Source organism: Atractosteus spatula, chromosome 20 (genome assembly GCF_055471065.1).
Source record: "Atractosteus spatula isolate fAtrSpa1 chromosome 20, fAtrSpa1.hap1, whole genome shotgun sequence".
NCBI classification, from domain to species: Eukaryota; Metazoa; Chordata; class Actinopteri; order Semionotiformes; family Lepisosteidae; genus Atractosteus; species Atractosteus spatula.
The window spans coordinates 6,205,832-6,225,777 of NC_142725.1; the positions used below are offsets into that span (position 1 = coordinate 6,205,832).

At 39.3% G+C, this 19,946-nt stretch overlaps 1 protein-coding gene across 1 annotated transcript; it reads right to left on the reverse strand.

Annotated features, from left to right (window-relative positions):
- Positions 1-9,686: 9,686 nt before the first annotated feature.
- Positions 9,687-12,812, reverse strand: LOC148817428 (uncharacterized). Its single transcript, XM_088938285.1, has 3 exons — positions 11,962-12,812; positions 10,350-10,530; positions 9,687-9,906 (listed from the first exon to the last, which is right to left on the reverse strand). Exons 1-3 carry the CDS (start codon positions 12,810-12,812, stop codon positions 9,703-9,705), a joined length of 1,236 nt encoding a protein of 411 aa, XP_088794411.1. The 3' UTR covers positions 9,687-9,702.
- Positions 12,813-19,946: the final 7,134 nt, after the last annotated feature.

Consider the following 19,946-nt stretch of genomic DNA (forward strand, 5'->3'; position numbering starts at 1 on the left):
AGTATAGTAAAACATTCTGAAGGCAAATCACAACACTTACGGTGGTTATGTGATTGTAAATTGGAGAAAATACCGTAAAACACTGTAATGATGACCTGTAACACATCAGCTATGAAATGAAACTTACCTTGGTTACACTCTGAAGAAAGCAGCTCTTTGAGTCACACTTGGTCCAGCAGGTATGAGTATCAAGGTAACGATTCCTTCAGTGCTTCCTCGCTGACTGTAAATGCCTGTCCTCAGCTTCGTATTTATACATACAGTATAAAACTAAAAACACCTTAAAATGTTTTGGATTGGATATTATCCTTCAACACTCCCCTTTCACATGCAGATATCATCTTTTTCTTGAAAACACATCAAAGACACATTTGCAGGCAGAACGAGTTCTGTAAGTACAGTATATCGAAACTGTTTGCATTTTTTAATATTCCTGCTTTTATGTAACTGAAATTAATTTGTTTCCCCAAAATTTGATTTCCAAATTAAACCAGAAGTATTTCTTGAACTGCAGTAAAGATTGTAAAATGACCTATGTGTCTGCAGTTTCAGTCCAGTGTCTTCATAAAAGAAACAACGTGTTCAAAATGTTTTTAATATGTAACATAAAATATTGAATAATAACTAAACCAAATCATACCCAACATGAATGACAAATTTATTATCTGAAGACAAATGCAAACAGTAAATCCCTCCCTTAATTTAAACATATCCATTAATACCATTTGTCAATGAGTTCACAAGGAAACGTATGTATGATACAGAGTCTAATTTATTAGAACTATTTCTTTTGTCACAATCAGGAACTGTAATTCAAAATGGTAGGGGTACCTTTGTAATTAAAGGGTTAAGTGTATAATCCATACATCTATTTTCTAACTTTTTGTATAATACTATTTATATAATATTCAATTTTGAAGATTCATTTATATAATAATCAGTTTATTAGTTTTGAACATTTCCCTTCATTTGAGTACAGCAGGATTTTTGTGATGAAATACTTGGTTTCTCAATGAGGCTGTTGATGCTTGGTACAGAGGACATATAGGGGAAGGGCCAGTATATCAATTATCAAGATCTTTTCTCCAGAATATTTTTGAATGGCAATCCCAATGGGGCTGGTAACAGTCAAGGGGAAAAGGAAGTGAATCAAAGAGGCATGCCATGCAACCTTGTCAACTTCAGCACTAGGTACAGCGTCTATGGTCTTGTTGTTGGAGGTCACAGATTGCAAATATTACAGCTGAAAGGCCATAAAGTAAACAATCAGTGGATCTGGAGTCAGGGAGATGTAGTAATTCAGAGGCCAGTTTGGGAATCTCAATCAGAGTGGAGAGATAAACCAACTGACATTTGGATGGACGAGACTCAGAATGAGTAGGAAAAGGGTACACAGAGCAGGAGTTGACTTCACCGCAGAAGCTACAGATATGAAGGAAGTGGAAAGCAGAAGATGAAATGATTTGAAAATGACCATGAAGATTTCTAGAGTGCCTTGGTTTGATGAAGACTAGGTGCTTGGGTATAATGGAGGGATTTCACAGGGGTGTAACTGTAGGGTTTGTACGATGGTGGTTAATCACTCTGCCTGTACGGATGGGAACTGCATGGAGACAGATATTCCTGTAATGGTTTATTGCTAAACAATAACATTTACACTTGCCGTATTCTCGTTCTTTCTCTTCTTGATCGTCCCTCTTTTTCCATCACGCTCTCCCCGAAAGCAATCAGAAAAAACAGAAAATCACATTAACGTAAACATATCCACAAACTGCAACAGAGAGCTCCTCACAACTCAAAAACATTTCAAACTGCTCAACAAAATAAAACAACAATTGCAGGACGTAAGCTTACAAGGGGGGAGGTAAAAGCATCAGAGACAATCTGAGTATCTTCTCAAAGTGTGTTACAAGAAAAGCAAAAGAAAGCAAAAACAAATATAGAAGATACTGTAACAAGATCAGCATAAAGAAAGGAGCAGATATTGACATCAATTGTGTATAAAACCTTTCCGATGAAGAAGGGTTTGACTGTGGATTTGAATGTGTTCAGGTAGGTGACTCACTGATATTTGGAGATAGTATTCTAGAGCTTTGGGGTGCAGCAAGAGAAGGCCTTATCACCCCTGTTTGTCCCCGAAGATAGACTAGACTCTGGGTGATAAGGCCTTCTCTTGCTTAGAAATTTTATTTCTAGATACTGTACAATCCTACATCACATCTATTCTATTATCTCAAGCATTTTTCAAGGATCATCTCCAACATTTCAAGATTCTCTCTCTCTAACAAAGACACCATTTGTACCGGCAGAATTCTCTGGCCATTCTTTCCTAAATAAAGTAATACAGATGCCCTTAAACACACATTCATCCAGTTTTTTGTCTAACTGCTGAAGAAGCACCACAGGTTAAGCCATTAAACACAGAACACATCTCTCACTTTCTCTTGGCTTCCTTTCAATTCTGCAATGGCAGTTTGGAGCTTGATCTTTTTGAGGGTCCTAGTTTCCTCATCCTAGAGTCGGGGAGGTTTGCCCTCAGACAATTAGGTTAAGCCAAATTTACTCGACTTAAACACTCAAAAACCTCTTCAATAAGCTTAGTTCGTGGTTGTTTGTGTTATTCCTAGTGAAATGGAGTTTATAGCAGATGTCTGAGACAGTTGTCAAAAACCAAGTTCGATAAGCATCATCTGTCAGTAATTCATAATAAATTCTTGACGTTAGATGGGGGCTGGATTGGTCTTTAAAAGGTAAATTACTACATAAGACAGATGAGATCAGGTGGCAGCAAAAATGAGTAACTTACACACTCCTTCATGGATCATGGATCAACTAATGAATGTGATGCAGTATACTAGATTATCAGTCTATTCTTCCTCATAATAAAGACATTTGGTTTTTCCCAGGTAGTATACACTTCCTTGTGTACCCCTAGAGGTTGGGAAATAGATGTTCTACACATGTGATGCTGCTGTACTTAAATTAATTCTGGACAAGGTATGGAGAAGAATTTCAGAAGGATTGTTTAATATCTTATAAATAAATAAATATGTAATATTTAACAATAAAAAAACAAATATGAAGGTTTGTGAGGCTCCAAGTGACAGATATCTTGGTTGCTAAACAATGGCACTTGGAATGTTCCGGACAGAAACAGAGGTCATAGAGGACTTATGGGGGCCTGGGGAGGGAGCCTGTTTTTTTTAAGTTTATTTTCACTGAAGAACACCATTTCAAGTCACATGAACCTCACTGAATTTCTTTTACATTAACCAATTTTTTTATATTTTACTATGCAGAACAACGTATAATTTGCAAAAAGCCTTCCAGTCTTAACTAAATGAATAACACTGCACACACCCCTGTGCGCATGTCCTTGTAAAGACCTGTGATTCCTTGTTTTGCTGACAACACTCTTTACACAACATACAGGAAGAGGGTGGTCTCCCAGCACTGTGATAAAGCTGAGCAACTCTATTCTGCTGTCTCCAGTTTCTCTACTGACCTAAACTACTAATGCCCTCAATTACAATAATAATTCCTTACATTAATATAGTGTAAGAGAATGGAGAAAGTATCGTCCTGATCCGTGGGATTCACGTTGCGGGCTCGGTATTCTGTAAGAACGATGTAATTTACGAACCCTGTGCAGGTCTCCAGCCAAGGTAGCTGAGGAATCCAAGGCAGACGAGGAGGGAGAGTGGTCGGCTATTCCAGGCAGGGTCAAGACCAGGTAGTAGGCAAGAGGAGAGGCAAACAAATCCGATAGGGGCGAGTCCAGACCAGGTAGAAAAAGGTACTGAGGAGGAAAGGGCGAGGTGAGCTCAGGAGGTAGAAGAGATCCTAATACCAAGCAATGTAACTGGGTGAACTGAGGGTTGAAATAGTGAAGGAAGATATGTGTAAGGTAAATTGGATGAGGGCTTGATTGAGACCAGCTGCAGCTGTAACATACAGTATAGTGCTTTTCATTCTGGAAGAACTCAAAGCACTTTAAAGGGTAAGCACTTAAGTTGGAACCTTTTTTAAGTAAGCCCGTTTGTACCAAACCAGAGTGGAATTTAGCTAGGGCACAGGCAACACCCCCCTCTCATTCTTTTTGGAAAGATATAAAGTATAATTCCATTTTTTTAAATAAAGGCAACATTTAGCTTGTTACATGAAGTGATGCCCCTATCTAGCTATAAGAGTATGAAGAAATAAACATTTCTCAATAAAACAATTTGCATTCTCCATATATAAACATACAGGTAAAAACATATATTTCATACATTTGTAAAAGTTTGTAAAAATTAAATGAATGCCATAAAGAATTTTGTTTTTCATACAAGGTGTTCAGGTGAATAAAAAAACAGACATACTGTATCATCACACTTCAGATTGAGCAACTTTGCCTGAGGGTCTGGGATTTGCTTAAAATAATCTGCATAAGACAGAAGATCAGTCAGCAGCACAGTTCTGAGAAACCGATGGCCTTTAAGATTGCCGCTCCTACAGTATGTGATGGCACCTGAGGCAGGAACACAGGGGAGCAGTGCTTCTCTCCAGGAAGTACTGTACTTGTCTTTGAGAGACAACAGCTGTCAAGCTTGAGCGCTGGTGGCTGTCTTCCAACACAATGTTTCAAAGCAGCTTTTCAGAACACAAGGTGAGCGAAACTCCCAATCTGACACCATCGTAAAATAGCACTTACAATTTTTGTGGGTTCATCAGAAACTGAATGTTTGCTTAAAGGAAAAGACACCTCTCAGGATGACCTGGTGGAATAATTCAAATAAGTGTTGGAGTATGTGTCTACTTATTAGCTTAGCAATCAAACACCCACTACCAACTCTCTCCATCACACAGTTCCACACCAACAGATCAGCCTGTAAACCATCAATTTCCTGTCTAAGGAAGGCTGATGGTTCCACCGCTGACAAGATGAGGAAGACCAAGCTGTGTAGGAGATTAAGTATGTGTAATGTTCTGCTGCTTCAGGTAGTGAAGCCATAGCCCATTTTCAAAAATAAACCAAGAGTAGGCAGGAATCAGGGAGCACAGTGTGTGCAGCAAGCAGGGGACAGCTGGTGAAACTCGGCCCATAGGCTGAATCCAAAGTAGATGATTTTCAAAGCCAGAATGACACTAAAGAGCAGCAAAAAGGCTCAGCGGAAAGGGTGGTCTCCCAGCACTGTGATAAAGTTGATCAACTCTATTCTGCTGTCTCCAGTGTCTCTATTGACCTAAACTACTAATGCCCTCAATTACAATAATAATTCCTTACATTTATATAGTGTAAGAGAATGGAGAAAGGATCGTCCTGATCCGCGGGATTCATGTTGCGGGTTCGGTATTCTGTAAGAACGATGCAATTTACGAACCCTGTGCTGGTCTACAGGCGAGGTAGCTGAGGTATCCAAGGCAGACGACGAGGGAGAGTGGTCGGCTGTTCCAGGCAGGGTCATGGCCAGGTAGTAGGCAAGAGGAGAGGCAAACAAATCCGATAGGGGCGAGGCAAGAGTGAGAAATCCAAAATCAAAACAAAAGAGGCGACATTGAGGGAGTCCAGACCAGGTAGAAAAAGGTACTGAGGAGGAAAGGGCGAGGTGAGCTCAGGAGGTGGAAGAGATCCTAATACCAAACAATGTTACTGGGTGAACTGAGGGTTGAAATAGTGAAGGAAGGGGTGTGTAAGGGAAATTGGATAATGAGGGCTTGATTGAGACCAGCTGCAGCTCTAACATATAGTGCTTTTCATTCCGGAAGAACTCCAAGCACTTTAAAGGGTAAGCACTTAAGTTGGAACCTTTTTTAAGTAAGCCCGGTTGTACCAAACCAGAGTGGAATTTAGCTACAGTAGGGCACAGGCAACACCCCCCTCTCATTCTTTTTGGAAAGATATCAAGTATAATTCCATTTTTTTTTAGAAAATTAAGGCGACATCCTCCCTGATTTTACCTGCCTGTCTTTTTATCCTCCGTTTCTCAGCAATGAAGACTCGATAAGAGTTACCAAGACCTTAGGTAGCTAAATTATACCAGATGATTCCTTTTGATGAATTTCAGACCCCCTACAGCACAGCAAACACCTCGTCTTCCATTCCATGTGATACCCTGAGAATGAAGAATAAAAAATAAACAAATATGAAGGTTTGTGAGGCTCCAAGTGACAGATATCTCGGTTGCTAAACAATGGCACTTGACCTCTCTGACAGAAACAGAGGTCATGAAGGATTTATGGGGGGCTTGGGGAGGGAGCCTGTTTTTTTTAAGTTTATTTTCACTGAAGAACACCATTTCAAGTCACATGAACCTCACTGAATTTCTTTTACATTAACCAATTTTTTTATATTTTACTATGCAGAACAACGTATAATTTGCGAAAAGCCTTCCAGTCTTAACTAAATGAATAACACTGCACATACTCCTATACGCGTGTCCTTGTAAAGACTTGTAATTCCTTGTTTTGCTGACAACACTCTTTACACAACATACAGGGAGAGGGTGGTCTCCCAGCACTGTGATAAAGCTGAGCAACTCTATTCTGCTGTCTCCAGTGTTTCTACTGACCTAAACTACTAATGCCCTCAATTACAATAATAATTCATTAGATTTATAAAGTGTAAGAGAATGGAGAAAGGATCGTCATGATCCGCGGGATTCATGTTGCGGGTTCGGTATTCTGTAAGAACGATGTAATTTACGAACCCTGTGCTGGTCTACAGGCGAGGTAGCTGAGGTATCCAAGGCAGACGACGAGGGAGAGTGGTCGGCTGTTCCAGGCAGGGTCATGGCCAGGTAGTAGGCAAGAGGAGAGGCAAACAAATCCGATAGGGGCGAGGCAAGAGTGAGAAATCCAAAATCAAAACCAAAGAGGCGACATTGAGGGAGTCCAAACCAGGTAGAAAAAGGTACTGAGGAGGAAAGGGCGAGGTGAGCTCAGGAGGTGGAAAAGATCCTAATACCAAACAATGTAACTTGGTGAACTGAGGGTTGAAATAGTGAAGGAAGATATGTGTAAGGTAAATTGGATGAGGGCTTGATTGAGACCAGCTGCAGCCGTAAATACAGTATAGTGATTTTCATTCCAGAAGAACTCAAAGTGCTTTAAAGGGTAAGCGCTTAAGTTGGAACCTTTTTTAAGTAAGCCCGTTTGGACCAAACCAGAGTGGAATTTAACTAGGGCACAGGCAACACCCCCCCCCTCATACATTTTGGAAAGATATAAAATATAATTCCGTATTTTTGGGGGGAAAATTAAGGCAACATTTAGCTTGTTACATAAAGTGATGGCACTGCCATTGAAAACTCAGGCAGTAGAGAATTCTTCCACAGCAGTCCAGCCTTCTTATGCAGCAGAGTACGATTTCGCAGGCTGTGGCTTCTCTAGAGAAGAACCGCTAGACAAGAGTATTGGATCCTGTGCAGAGTTGGATCGGTGAGAAAATTTGCAGATGGCGAGAAACACAAAGCCAGAAGTGTAGTCCAGACATCGTAGTCGAAAAGAGAGCGGAAATCCAAAAGGCCAGGTAGCCGATACTGTATTGCGTTTGTTCAATAAAACAGTAGATCTTCCTGTAGAAGATAGGGTCTAAGTTCTTTAGTGGTCTCTAATAATGTGGAAACCAAAACATCATCGAAGGAACAGAGGAAAAAGAAAAACTGTCAGGTACAGAGAGAAGAGGAAAGTAGGAGCAGAGAGAAGAGAATGAGAAGACAGAGAGGAAGACAGAAGACTAAAGCTCCTTGTTCTAATCAGATTTTACAACCAGATTCAAGTTCAGTATTTGAACTTTGTTATGAGAACTTGCCATTCTACTGTTTTTAGGAAACTCAGATTTCCTATATAGAGAATCTCTGGGTTACAAACACAATCTGCTGGTTAGTGAATGGATTTTATAGAAAAGGGAGGTTCCCATTCATTTCATAGCATCCTGATATCTAAGAGATTGTGTTGGCTGTCATCCCTCCTCTATAGGGTGCTCCTACCTTTTTCATTGTGTTCCCAGTTTCATATGTCCCAGCTGTGTCTTATCCCCTTTTCCCTATTTAAGCCCGGCGTCTCTGTAGTTCTGGGCTCAGCTTCGGAAGACGGACGCCCAGAAGCTCGCCTACCACTGGGCACAGGAGTGGCCCGAGAGCACAGGCTTCACCACGGTGTCCTGACCTTCTGAGCCCGGGGCTCGGAGCGCCTTGTCCTGTTAATGTTTTAACTATCCATATTCCTCGTTCCCTGTTCCCTGTGTTTGTCTTGGATGGATCTCCCGGCACCTGGACCTTAGACTGCGCCCTGATTTACCCAATTGGACTTCCTTTCGGACTCGTGCGCCTTCACTCAATTCAATTCAATTCAAGGTGCTTTATTAGCATGACCGATGGGTACAATCAGTGTTGCCAAAGCAAATGAAAGTAATGATATTTACATGAAACAAAACAAAAATAGAAGTAAAATAAAATCTACAGACATATTACAGACATTTACAACAAAGACATATTATACAATATTGACATATTCTGTAGGCGGCTGGAGCATTATTGGGAGACAGACTCACTGTTCCTCAGGCTGTGACAGGAGATCACATACTGGGCTGCCAGTTCAACTGAGTTCCCTCCTCCCTCTCCCAGTAGGATACCACATCACTGCCGTCACCACCCCCTGTGTTTCCACCCGCCCTAATCCTGCTGTGTCCTACCTGATGTCCTACTCCAGTCACTTCCGGATGATACCATCTCGCATAGAGTCTTTAACTACGCATTTCACGGGAGAAACGGCTCCCATGGCAGAGATTTAACTATTAGGTCGAGTAATGAAAGTTAAGTTAACTTAGCCCGCTTGGCTCAGGGTTAACCTCCTGACGTAGGATGAGGAGGCTAGAGTCCTTCTGGGAGGCCATGCAGAGAGAACTCTGACCAAGGGGTAGCTGCAGAGGTGGAGATGGGGTGGAAGAGGGATGCGAAAGACAAATGTAAGGGACAGAGGAAGATAATCTACAGTATCTATGATGGTTGAGTGAGAAAGTGACGTCCTGATTAATTACAAATTACAGACAGCTGATCTTTCATCATAAACTCCTTTAAAAAAGTTGAATTCACTTTTTAGCCTTCAAGAACCAGGGCTTGGTTTATTAAATGCCAATCTTTAGAAAGAGGTAACCCAGAAAACTAACTGCTCTCGGGCTCTGCTGGATCGGAATTGGACACTGGTAGTCAACAAGACAAAACAGAGGCAAGCAGAAAACATACACCCTTCAAATATTTTATTTGTGCACTTATCATTTAAAAATATTTAGTATTACAGAAATACTAAATATGTTACAGGCACCAAAATGATTATCGAAATTAAATTTAATATTATAATAATTTAATGAAATTATTTAATAATCATTTTTTAATTATTACAAAAATTAAGGAAAAAACCCAAGTACTGTATAGTGAAGATGATTAAATGCAATAGCTCTGAACAATCCAACACAAATGGCTTGGCATACAATTAGTTCTAATTATCATATCAAATTGTAGTTTAAAAGAGAAATTTATTCAAACAAATTCCTTGATCGGAGAGAAATTAAGCAAATTAGTATACTCATGCTGTTGAAGGAAATACCCATTTTACTAGATAACAGCAAAAGCTAAATAGCTTTGAATGTTAAATTACTGGCATTTGCCTATATAAATGCTCTGTAAGGTAAAGTATCTGCTTGCATGTAACTACTAAACTGTTTTAGTTAACGATAGGCTCTTCCTTTATTGCCACTTTCGAAACTGAAGCTCCGGTCCATGTCCCAGTGATAGTGGTCTGGTGTCCGAAGACAGTGAGCACCTTCGCTGTGTAAGGAACATCAATGATCCCCTTCTGGACTACAGCCTTGAATCTCACAGCCTCCCCAGGGGGCACTGTAGCACTCAGGCTGGATGTATTAACAATCTGCAATGAAAGAAGCAAAAGCCATTGGCTGGGGTCTCTGCTTTCAGAAAACAGTGGCAAATACATCATTGAAAACCAGTAAGCTAAAGCAGTTCACTGGTTATGGCAATAAAAAAACAAAGGAAGAGGTAAAGGTTTATTCCATGCTGAAAGGGAAAGAAAAGAGACAGTGTTTCATCTGTAGAGCCTTTTTCAGATGTGCTTGAACTTAATAAAAAAAACAAGGCAATTTAAGGAGTGTAGTTAGGTTGTAGTTAAAATGTGCATAACAACAGTGTTCTCGTATCAAAGTCTCCATGTTAGTCAAGTGCCCTGTTTTCTTCTTCCATTCCACATATAGAAAAAAGCTATGTCTTGCTCAATTTCTTTGAGTAACAGCCCAGGGGGCTTAAAGGCACCATTCATCTTCAATAGCTTATTCTAGTACTGGGAACATACTGTACCTCTTTCCTTTCTGTCTCTGTAAAACTCCAGTTGTGAGTAGTACTGGCATTAATAGAGACTGTGGTTTCATTCGCAGCCAACAATGGGATTCCAGCTTTAAAAGTTGTTGATGCTCCAACTGCCACAGTAAATTCATGAGAATGGGCGAAAGAGCTTTCCAACGTAATAGTTTCAGAAAACCTGAAAAAAAAATCACATTCTATTTTACAACTCCTTGTTTCAAAGCTGCAGACTGTATCAACCTGGCTGCACCACACAGGGAGAAGGAGGACTTGTGCAAGTACTCGCCTGACATACCAGCCGGGTGAATTTCTTGAACTTCAGAGATAGTGAAGATGGCAAGAGAGGGTTTTTTCATGTTGTTACTACTTGCTCAAATTGTGGCTGACTAAAGCTTACCCAAACCTGCTGACACTCTCCAGGTGTGGAACCTCCCAGTCACAGACAGCTGATGGTGCATTTGCAATTTCCCTCACGGGATCAATAAAGTATTTATCTAAGTAAAGCCATTCACCATGAGAAGAACATGCAAAATCCTCACGAAGGAGGACTGAGCTAGAGACAAACTCAGGATTCAACAATTTAGAAGTAGTTGCTTTGCAAGTTTTTGTCTGTTGTTTTGCAATGTTAGTAATTTTTTTATCTTCTGCTGGTGTTCCTTCATCTTTCCTGTCACACATTCTAATTCTCCTCAAGCCCGAAAATACCCTCATGACATCATCATTAAATTCAGCATTTATAGAATGGACAGGAAGGTAAGTTGATAGTTTTTCAAATGTATTGCAGTACATTGATGATGACGATGATGATGATTACAAGTAACAAGGACTCCCCTCCACTACCACCAATGAGTAGCTCTGCCAGAGTGTACCAATACACTCATCACACAGCAGCTCTCAGTGGGGAGGAGAACAGAGAGATGAGGCCAGTTCATAGATGGAGATTACTGGGAGGCCATGATTGTTAAATGCCAATCTGAAATTTGTCCAGGACACCAGGGTAACACCCCTACACTTTTTGAGAAACACCCTGTTATTTTTAATGACCACAGAGAGTCAGGGCATCGGTTTTATGTCTCTTCCATCTCACATTATAGTGTCCCTGTCACTATACTGGGGCATTAGGACCCACACAGACTGCAGGGTGGGCACCCCCCACTGGTCCCACTAACACCTCTTCCAGCAGCAACCTTAGCTTTCTCAGGAGGTCTCCCATACAGGTACTGGCCAGGCTCACACCTGCTGGGCTGCCAGTTGTGTTGCAGTGTGGTGATTCTTCTTACCCACTTCTATAACATTTTTTAAATTTCTTAAAGTCAAATTGAGAGTCAAGTGATTTACTGACAGGTTAGAGTTGAACATATATGTGGAAATGAATCTAAAGGTAGATTTTTCATTTCATAATATCTCAAAATAAATTTTCAGACATCATTAAATTCAAATTTTGTTACCCTTAAACATCTTTGTGTTAAGTTTGCCAAATGATTACCAGCAGTCCCACAATTTAAGTTTTAGATCTATTGGCAGTGTATTTTGTGTGTATTTTTTGTAAGCATTGTGTATTTTGTGATATACAGAACAATGAAAATACAACTTAGAATGCAGCACTTACTGGAAAGTTGCAGTGTAAGGAACAGAGCCGGTAGAGTTGTCACAGTCATGTTGCCCAACTGTCAGAGGCTCTTTTGAAAGAATCTTTGCATCTTTAACAGAGAAATCCAAACTTAAAATTTGACTTATGGTTTTATCTTGCGTGAGGGCGAGGATTGGGAATTGATTGTAGCCAGATCCAAGATTCTGGGCTCTTCCAATCCAGTTATCACTTGCAAACCTGGGTGGTGGGGCAGTGTAGATCTTCCCTCCATTCTTGGAGACACACCACAGATTGCCATCAGGAGAGAAGGCCATGAAATGGGTAAGTTCTGTCCAGCCTCCAGATCCAATAATTTCACTGTTTTTATACCAGTTGTAGTTCATATCATTCGGAGGGCTTCCTTTAAGCAGCTTCCCTTCTGTGGTCACAGTATACAGGATACCCGCAGGGTCAAAGAACAGAGAAGGGAAGCACCATCCTCCAGTTCCTATCTTCGTAGCAACCCTGTACATCCAGGACACGTACTCATTCTCAGGAGGGGGACCCCTGTACAGTTCACCACTCTTCATGACAACATAGAGTGTGCCGTTTGGATGGAAGAAGAGGGAATGAACTTGATCCCACCCAGACCTTCCTACACACCGAGCTTTCTGCTTCAGCCAGTTCTCATCTGGATTCGCTGGAGGAGACCCAGAATACAGCTGTGCATCACGGACTGCAAACATTGTTCCTTGAGGGCTGAAGGCGACGTGAGAGATGCCTTGCAGATTTCCCACATATTTCGAATACTCACTGAAGTTGTCATTGTAATTATTTGGGGGCAGTCCAATCTTGATACGCCCTGATCTTTCCATGGCAAACAGCACCATACCTTCCCAATAAAAAAATAACTTTTATAATCAAATAGTGAACAAAATAACCAATTTCACCAACTTCAAATATCCTAATCTTTAAAAGACCATTATATAATAGTAATACATTTAATATAAAATCTAACTAATGAAAACAAAGCAATAAGAAAAAAGGACAGAGTGTAATGGTTTATTAGGATTTGGTTGTCTCCTAAAGTGGGAAAATGATTAATCAAAACATTCAGTGAGAAACTTGAAATTGTTTTACATACAGTATTTATTATTCTAAGTGAACTGTTTAGAATCTAAATGGTATCTGGCTGTAGAGCTCTTTCAGGTGTTTTTTTTACATGACATGTTAAAAAATTCTGGGACTTTGAAACCTTCAATTTTGATGTTATAGAGTAATTTGTGTAGATCAGATTCAAGATTAATTTCTGAGTCATCGATATCGGAGTCTCAGCCTTTGAGCTCACTGTCATGGGAGTTGATGGTGCCCTGAGTGCCCATTTTATCCCTTCAGACAGCTCCTGTAGATTTGCAAATACAGTTTATCTGTGAAACAATGTCAGTTCTCTGCATACTCACACATATTGTCTGCTGCTCCTGAAGTCTTAACCTGGTCAGACATGGTCTCTTTCTGAAGATGAGGTCAACTTTCTGTCTGTCTGCGAAACAGAATTCTATACACAACATAACGTTATTTCTAAACCTGGCAGGTATTTACTACTTAGAAGTTTCCTAATATTCTAATAATGCATGTTACATCTACAGTACCACAAATATACAGTATGCCAATGTACCAACTGCATTCTGTGTTAATTTTCCCCTTGAGACTTTTATTCTGATACATCAAGCGGGTTGTGTCAGAGGCAATTGTTATGCTAGTGTGGATTGAAGCTTTATTTGAAGGAAGAAATGAGCAAAATCAATCATATATAGATAATTTCTTAAGAAAGCAGTGAGGTGAAGACAAGTGCACTATGAGCAACAATACACAGTTCACTCCTTCCTAATTTACAACTGTTATAGTATTACCAAGGGGTGTATGCACTTATAATTTTTTTTTATAGATTTTCAATTATAATTACTTTTTAAAATGTTTGAGCATTTGGAGGTTGTAACTTACAATATGTAAATGCACATTAAATACATTTTAATTAAATATGTCTTGATTTCAGGCTATTAGGTCACAAAATGTCTTAGTTTGGAAACATTGTGTAACTATGTAAAATTCCTATTAGCACTATATGTGTTGTGTACTGTATGTCCATATAATGTGACTTGATTATCAAACATGGCTGTGCCTGTATGTTTTTTCCAGATATCTATTTTAATAACCACAAAAGACAATGTTCAGAATCCTCCCTTCTATGTACTAATAACTAAGCAAAATGTTTAAGGAGCCCTAATAAACAAATTACAGACGCAGCCGTACAGAGTGCTCAAGGTGTTATGCGGCCCACTAGAACATCTGGTGCGGTATGCTGAAAAGTACTGTTCAACAACATTTTTTTAGATTTCCGCATAATCTGATGCAGGGCTACACTACTCTCAAGAATTGCCAGGTGGCACAGTGAATCTATCTTAATGTGGCTTTCGCACAAATCCTATTTTAATCATAAAAAATAAATGTTTATTAACCCATTAGTGATTTCCTGCACTAATCATACTGTACAGTAACACTAACTGACATTTTTCATTTTTTAATTAAATGCAGTCACAGAATTATTCGTAATGAAATATAAATTAATAGTAATTAGAGAACGGACAATTTATTGTTAGAATTGTACATAGTGGCTTTATATACTATTTGAAACAATAAGAAAATATATCTTATTTAAAACAAAAAAGAGGTTTTAAGTGATTTGACTGACTTTCAAAGAATGACTTACAGTACAGTATGTCACTCTAATTGGATGAGCTAAATTAAAAACTACTACTTTACTGTTACTTTTACATTTTCTACAAAAGGTTCAATGAAGCTACAAGCTTTTCGTTATCCATTACAGCAATAATGACACCAAGTGTTCATGGAAAACATTATAACTTTATATCATTTTATAATGATCATAAACGTTAGATAGTTCAAACGAGCGTACCAGAACTTTTCCAAAATAACCATAGCAAGTGACTAAGTTAAAGACTCTGATGCAGAAAATGTTTATGAAAAAGATGGAATACTGCTTAAAGTTTTATAATGCAAATCAAATAATTAAATATAAATTATCCGCCCATCCATTTTCTAAGTGTCACGGAAGCCGGGGGCTAGCTGTGGAGAGAGACTGGCGAGAAGGGAGGACCCTATGTGTAGAGACAGGAATGGAGCAAATAAGGGGGTTTGCTCCGTGCTGAAGGTATCGGGCGGAGTCGGAACGAGACATAAGATCTCAGGTAGTGGACGTGGGGCGACCTGGTGAGGCAAGCCTCTCTACAACCAATCCCAATACCGAGCGAGGAGGAAAGGGAGACCCGGAAATATATAGCCGCAGACAACAAGACAAACCAGAAGAACAAATAAAGCACAGAGAAACAAGGAACAGGACAGAGCAGAAGCGCTCTCTAGATGTGGAGGGCGTGACACTAACCTTTTTATTAAATACAGGGTTGCAGATATTATCCCAGCAAACAACCTGCACAAGGCAGGGTAAGCCCTGGATGGGACGCCAGTACATCACAGAGCACACACAGACACAAACATACAGGGCCAATGTTTCCACACGCCAATTAACCTACAAGTATGTCTTGGAATTGTGGAAGGAAAACAGAGCACCTGCAGGAAGCCAATGTAAACACGATGAGAACGTACTGTAGAACCACAGATATCACCCCAGTCCAAAAGAGAACTCAAGACCCCTAGGAAATATTATGTTAATTTCATTTTTTAATTCTGATGCATTATTTATCAGGTATATTAAATAGTATGAAAGTATGATATGTTATTAGATGAGAATTTTCAAAAGCAAAAGTGCTTTAATAAAAAGTGTTATGGAATAATTCCTAATAATAATAACTCCTTACACTTATATAGCGCTTTTCTGGACACTCCACTCAAAGCACTTTACAGGTAATGGGGACTCCTCTCCACCTGGATGATGCGATGGCAGCCATAGTACACCAGTATGCTCCCCACACATCAGCTATCAGTGGGGAGGAGAACAGAGTGATGAAGCCAATTCATAGATGGGGATTATTAGGAGGTCATGATGGGTAAAGGTCAATGGGATATTTGGCCAGGACACCAGGGTAACACCCCTACTCTTTTTTAATGACCAAAGAGAGTCAGCACCTCAGTTTTACATCTCATTCAAAGGACGGCAACTTTTTATAGTATAGTGTCCCCATCACTATACTGGGGCATTAGGACCCACACAGACCGCAGGGTGAGCATCCCCTGCTGGCCCCACTAACACCTCTTCCAGCAGCAACCTTAGTTTTTCCTTGGAGGTCTCCCATTCAGGTCCTTACCAGGCTCATGCCTGCTGAGCTTCAGTGGGCTGCCAGTTGTGAGTTGCAGGGTGATGTGGCTGCTGGCTAAAAGTTGCTATTGGGTGCTGAATTTTTATGGAAGATAAAAATTCAATATTGTCTTACTGTTGAAATGTATTGTTCTTATTGTTTGATGGCTTTTGGGATTCTTATTCCACATCTGACATTAAAATATGTTTGTATGTCTTTATACGTAGTCGAAAAGTGAAAATATCCAAAAATGTGTATTATCTAATGTAAACAATGAATGACTACTCAATCTAAGTAAGGGTTACTTTCACCTTTGATACATGTACAGTGTACATGTGATTATTATTTAGTCAAGCAAGATGCAGTAGCACCATACATAGGATTGGTAACAGTAATGTACAACACTTGCCCTTGGGAATATTATGGTGTACAGCAGTATCAGACATTTACTAAACTAAATTTTCTGTAGGATAGTAATGATTCCCAGGAACATTGCCATGGTATGTCATGATATTCTTATGATATAGTATAGTAAAACATTCTGAAGGCAAATCACAACACTTACGGTGGTTATGTGATTGTAAATTGGAGAAAATACCGTAAAACACTGTAATGATGACCTGTAACACATCAGCTATGAAATGAAACTTACCTTGGTTACACTCTGAAGAAAGCAGCTCTTTGAGTCACACTTGGTCCAGCAGGTATGAGTATCAAGGTAACGATTCCTTCAGTGCTTCCTCGCTGACTGTAAATGCCTGTCCTCAGCTTCGTATTTATACATACAGTATAAAACTAAAAACACCTTAAAATGTTTTGGATTGGATATTATCCTTCAACACTCCCCTTTCACATGCAGATATCATCTTTTTCTTGAAAACACATCAAAGACACATTTGCAGGCAGAACGAGTTCTGTAAGTACAGTATATCGAAACTGTTTGCATTTTTTAATATTCCTGCTTTTATGTAACTGAAATTAATTTGTTTCCCCAAAATTTGATTTCCAAATTAAACCAGAAGTATTTCTTGAACTGCAGTAAAGATTGTAAAATGACCTATGTGTCTGCAGTTTCAGTCCAGTGTCTTCATAAAAGAAACAACGTGTTCAAAATGTTTTTAATATGTAACATAAAATATTGAATAATAACTAAACCAAATCATACCCAACATGAATGACAAATTTATTATCTGAAGACAAATGCAAACAGTAAATCCCTCCCTTAATTTAAACATATCCATTAATACCATTTGTCAATGAGTTCACAAGGAAACGTATGTATGATACAGAGTCTAATTTATTAGAACTATTTCTTTTGTCACAATCAGGAACTGTAATTCAAAATGGTAGGGGTACCTTTGTAATTAAAGGGTTAAGTGTATAATCCATACATCTATTTTCTAACTTTTTGTATAATACTATTTATATAATATTCAATTTTGAAGATTCATTTATATAATAATCAGTTTATTAGTTTTGAACATTTCCCTTCATTTGAGTACAGCAGGATTTTTGTGATGAAATACTTGGTTTCTCAATGAGGCTGTTGATGCTTGGTACAGAGGACATATAGGGGAAGGGCCAGTATATCAATTATCAAGATCTTTTCTCCAGAATATTTTTGAATGGCAATCCCAATGGGGCTGGTAACAGTCAAGGGGAAAAGGAAGTGAATCAAAGAGGCATGCCATGCAACCTTGTCAACTTCAGCACTAGGTACAGCGTCTATGGTCTTGTTGTTGGAGGTCACAGATTGCAAATATTACAGCTGAAAGGCCATAAAGTAAACAATCAGTGGATCTGGAGTCAGGGAGATGTAGTAATTCAGAGGCCAGTTTGGGAATCTCAATCAGAGTGGAGAGATAAACCAACTGACATTTGGATGGACGAGACTCAGAATGAGTAGGAAAAGGGTACACAGAGCAGGAGTTGACTTCACCGCAGAAGCTACAGATATGAAGGAAGTGGAAAGCAGAAGATGAAATGATTTGAAAATGACCATGAAGATTTCTAGAGTGCCTTGGTTTGATGAAGACTAGGTGCTTGGGTATAATGGAGGGATTTCACAGGGGTGTAACTGTAGGGTTTGTACGATGGTGGTTAATCACTCTGCCTGTACGGATGGGAACTGCATGGAGACAGATATTCCTGTAATGGTTTATTGCTAAACAATAACATTTACACTTGCCGTATTCTCGTTCTTTCTCTTCTTGATCGTCCCTCTTTTTCCATCACGCTCTCCCCGAAAGCAATCAGAAAAAACAGAAAATCACATTAACGTAAACATATCCACAAACTGCAACAGAGAGCTCCTCACAACTCAAAAACATTTCAAACTGCTCAACAAAATAAAACAACAATTGCAGGACGTAAGCTTACAAGGGGGGAGGTAAAAGCATCAGAGACAATCTGAGTATCTTCTCAAAGTGTGTTACAAGAAAAGCAAAAGAAAGCAAAAACAAATATAGAAGATACTGTAACAAGATCAGCATAAAGAAAGGAGCAGATATTGACATCAATTGTGTATAAAACCTTTCCGATGAAGAAGGGTTTGACTGTGGATTTGAATGTGTTCAGGTAGGTGACTCACTGATATTTGGAGATAGTATTCTAGAGCTTTGGGGTGCAGCAAGAGAAGGCCTTATCACCCCTGTTTGTCCCCGAAGATAGACTAGACTCTGGGTGATAAGGCCTTCTCTTGCTTAGAAATTTTATTTCTAGATACTGTACAATCCTACATCACATCTATTCTATTATCTCAAGCATTTTTCAAGGATCATCTCCAACATTTCAAGATTCTCTCTCTCTAACAAAGACACCATTTGTACCGGCAGAATTCTCTGGCCATTCTTTCCTAAATAAAGTAATACAGATGCCCTTAAACACACATTCATCCAGTTTTTTGTCTAACTGCTGAAGAAGCACCACAGGTTAAGCCATTAAACACAGAACACATCTCTCACTTTCTCTTGGCTTCCTTTCAATTCTGCAATGGCAGTTTGGAGCTTGATCTTTTTGAGGGTCCTAGTTTCCTCATCCTAGAGTCGGGGAGGTTTGCCTTCAGACAATTAGGTTAAGCCAAATTTACTCGACTTAAACACTCAAAAACCTCTTCAATAAGCTTAGTTCGTGGTTGTTTGTGTTATTCCTAGTGAAATGGAGTTTATAGCAGATGTCTGAGACAGTTGTCAAAAACCAAGTTCGATAAGCATCATCTGTCAGTAATTCATAATAAATTCTTGACGTTAGATGGGGGCTGGATTGGTCTTTAAAAGGTAAATTACTACATAAGACAGATGAGATCAGGTGGCAGCAAAAATGAGTAACTTACACACTCCTTCATGGATCATGGATCAACTAATGAATGTGATGCAGTATACTAGATTATCAGTCTATTCTTCCTCATAATAAAGACATTTGGTTTTTCCCAGGTAGTATACACTTCCTTGTGTACCCCTAGAGGTTGGGAAATAGATGTTCTACACATGTGATGCTGCTGTACTTAAATTAATTCTGGACAAGGTATGGAGAAGAATTTCAGAAGGATTGTTTAATATCTTATAAATAAATAAATATGTAATATTTAACAATAAAAAAACAAATATGAAGGTTTGTGAGGCTCCAAGTGACAGATATCTTGGTTGCTAAACAATGGCACTTGGAATGTTCCGGACAGAAACAGAGGTCATAGAG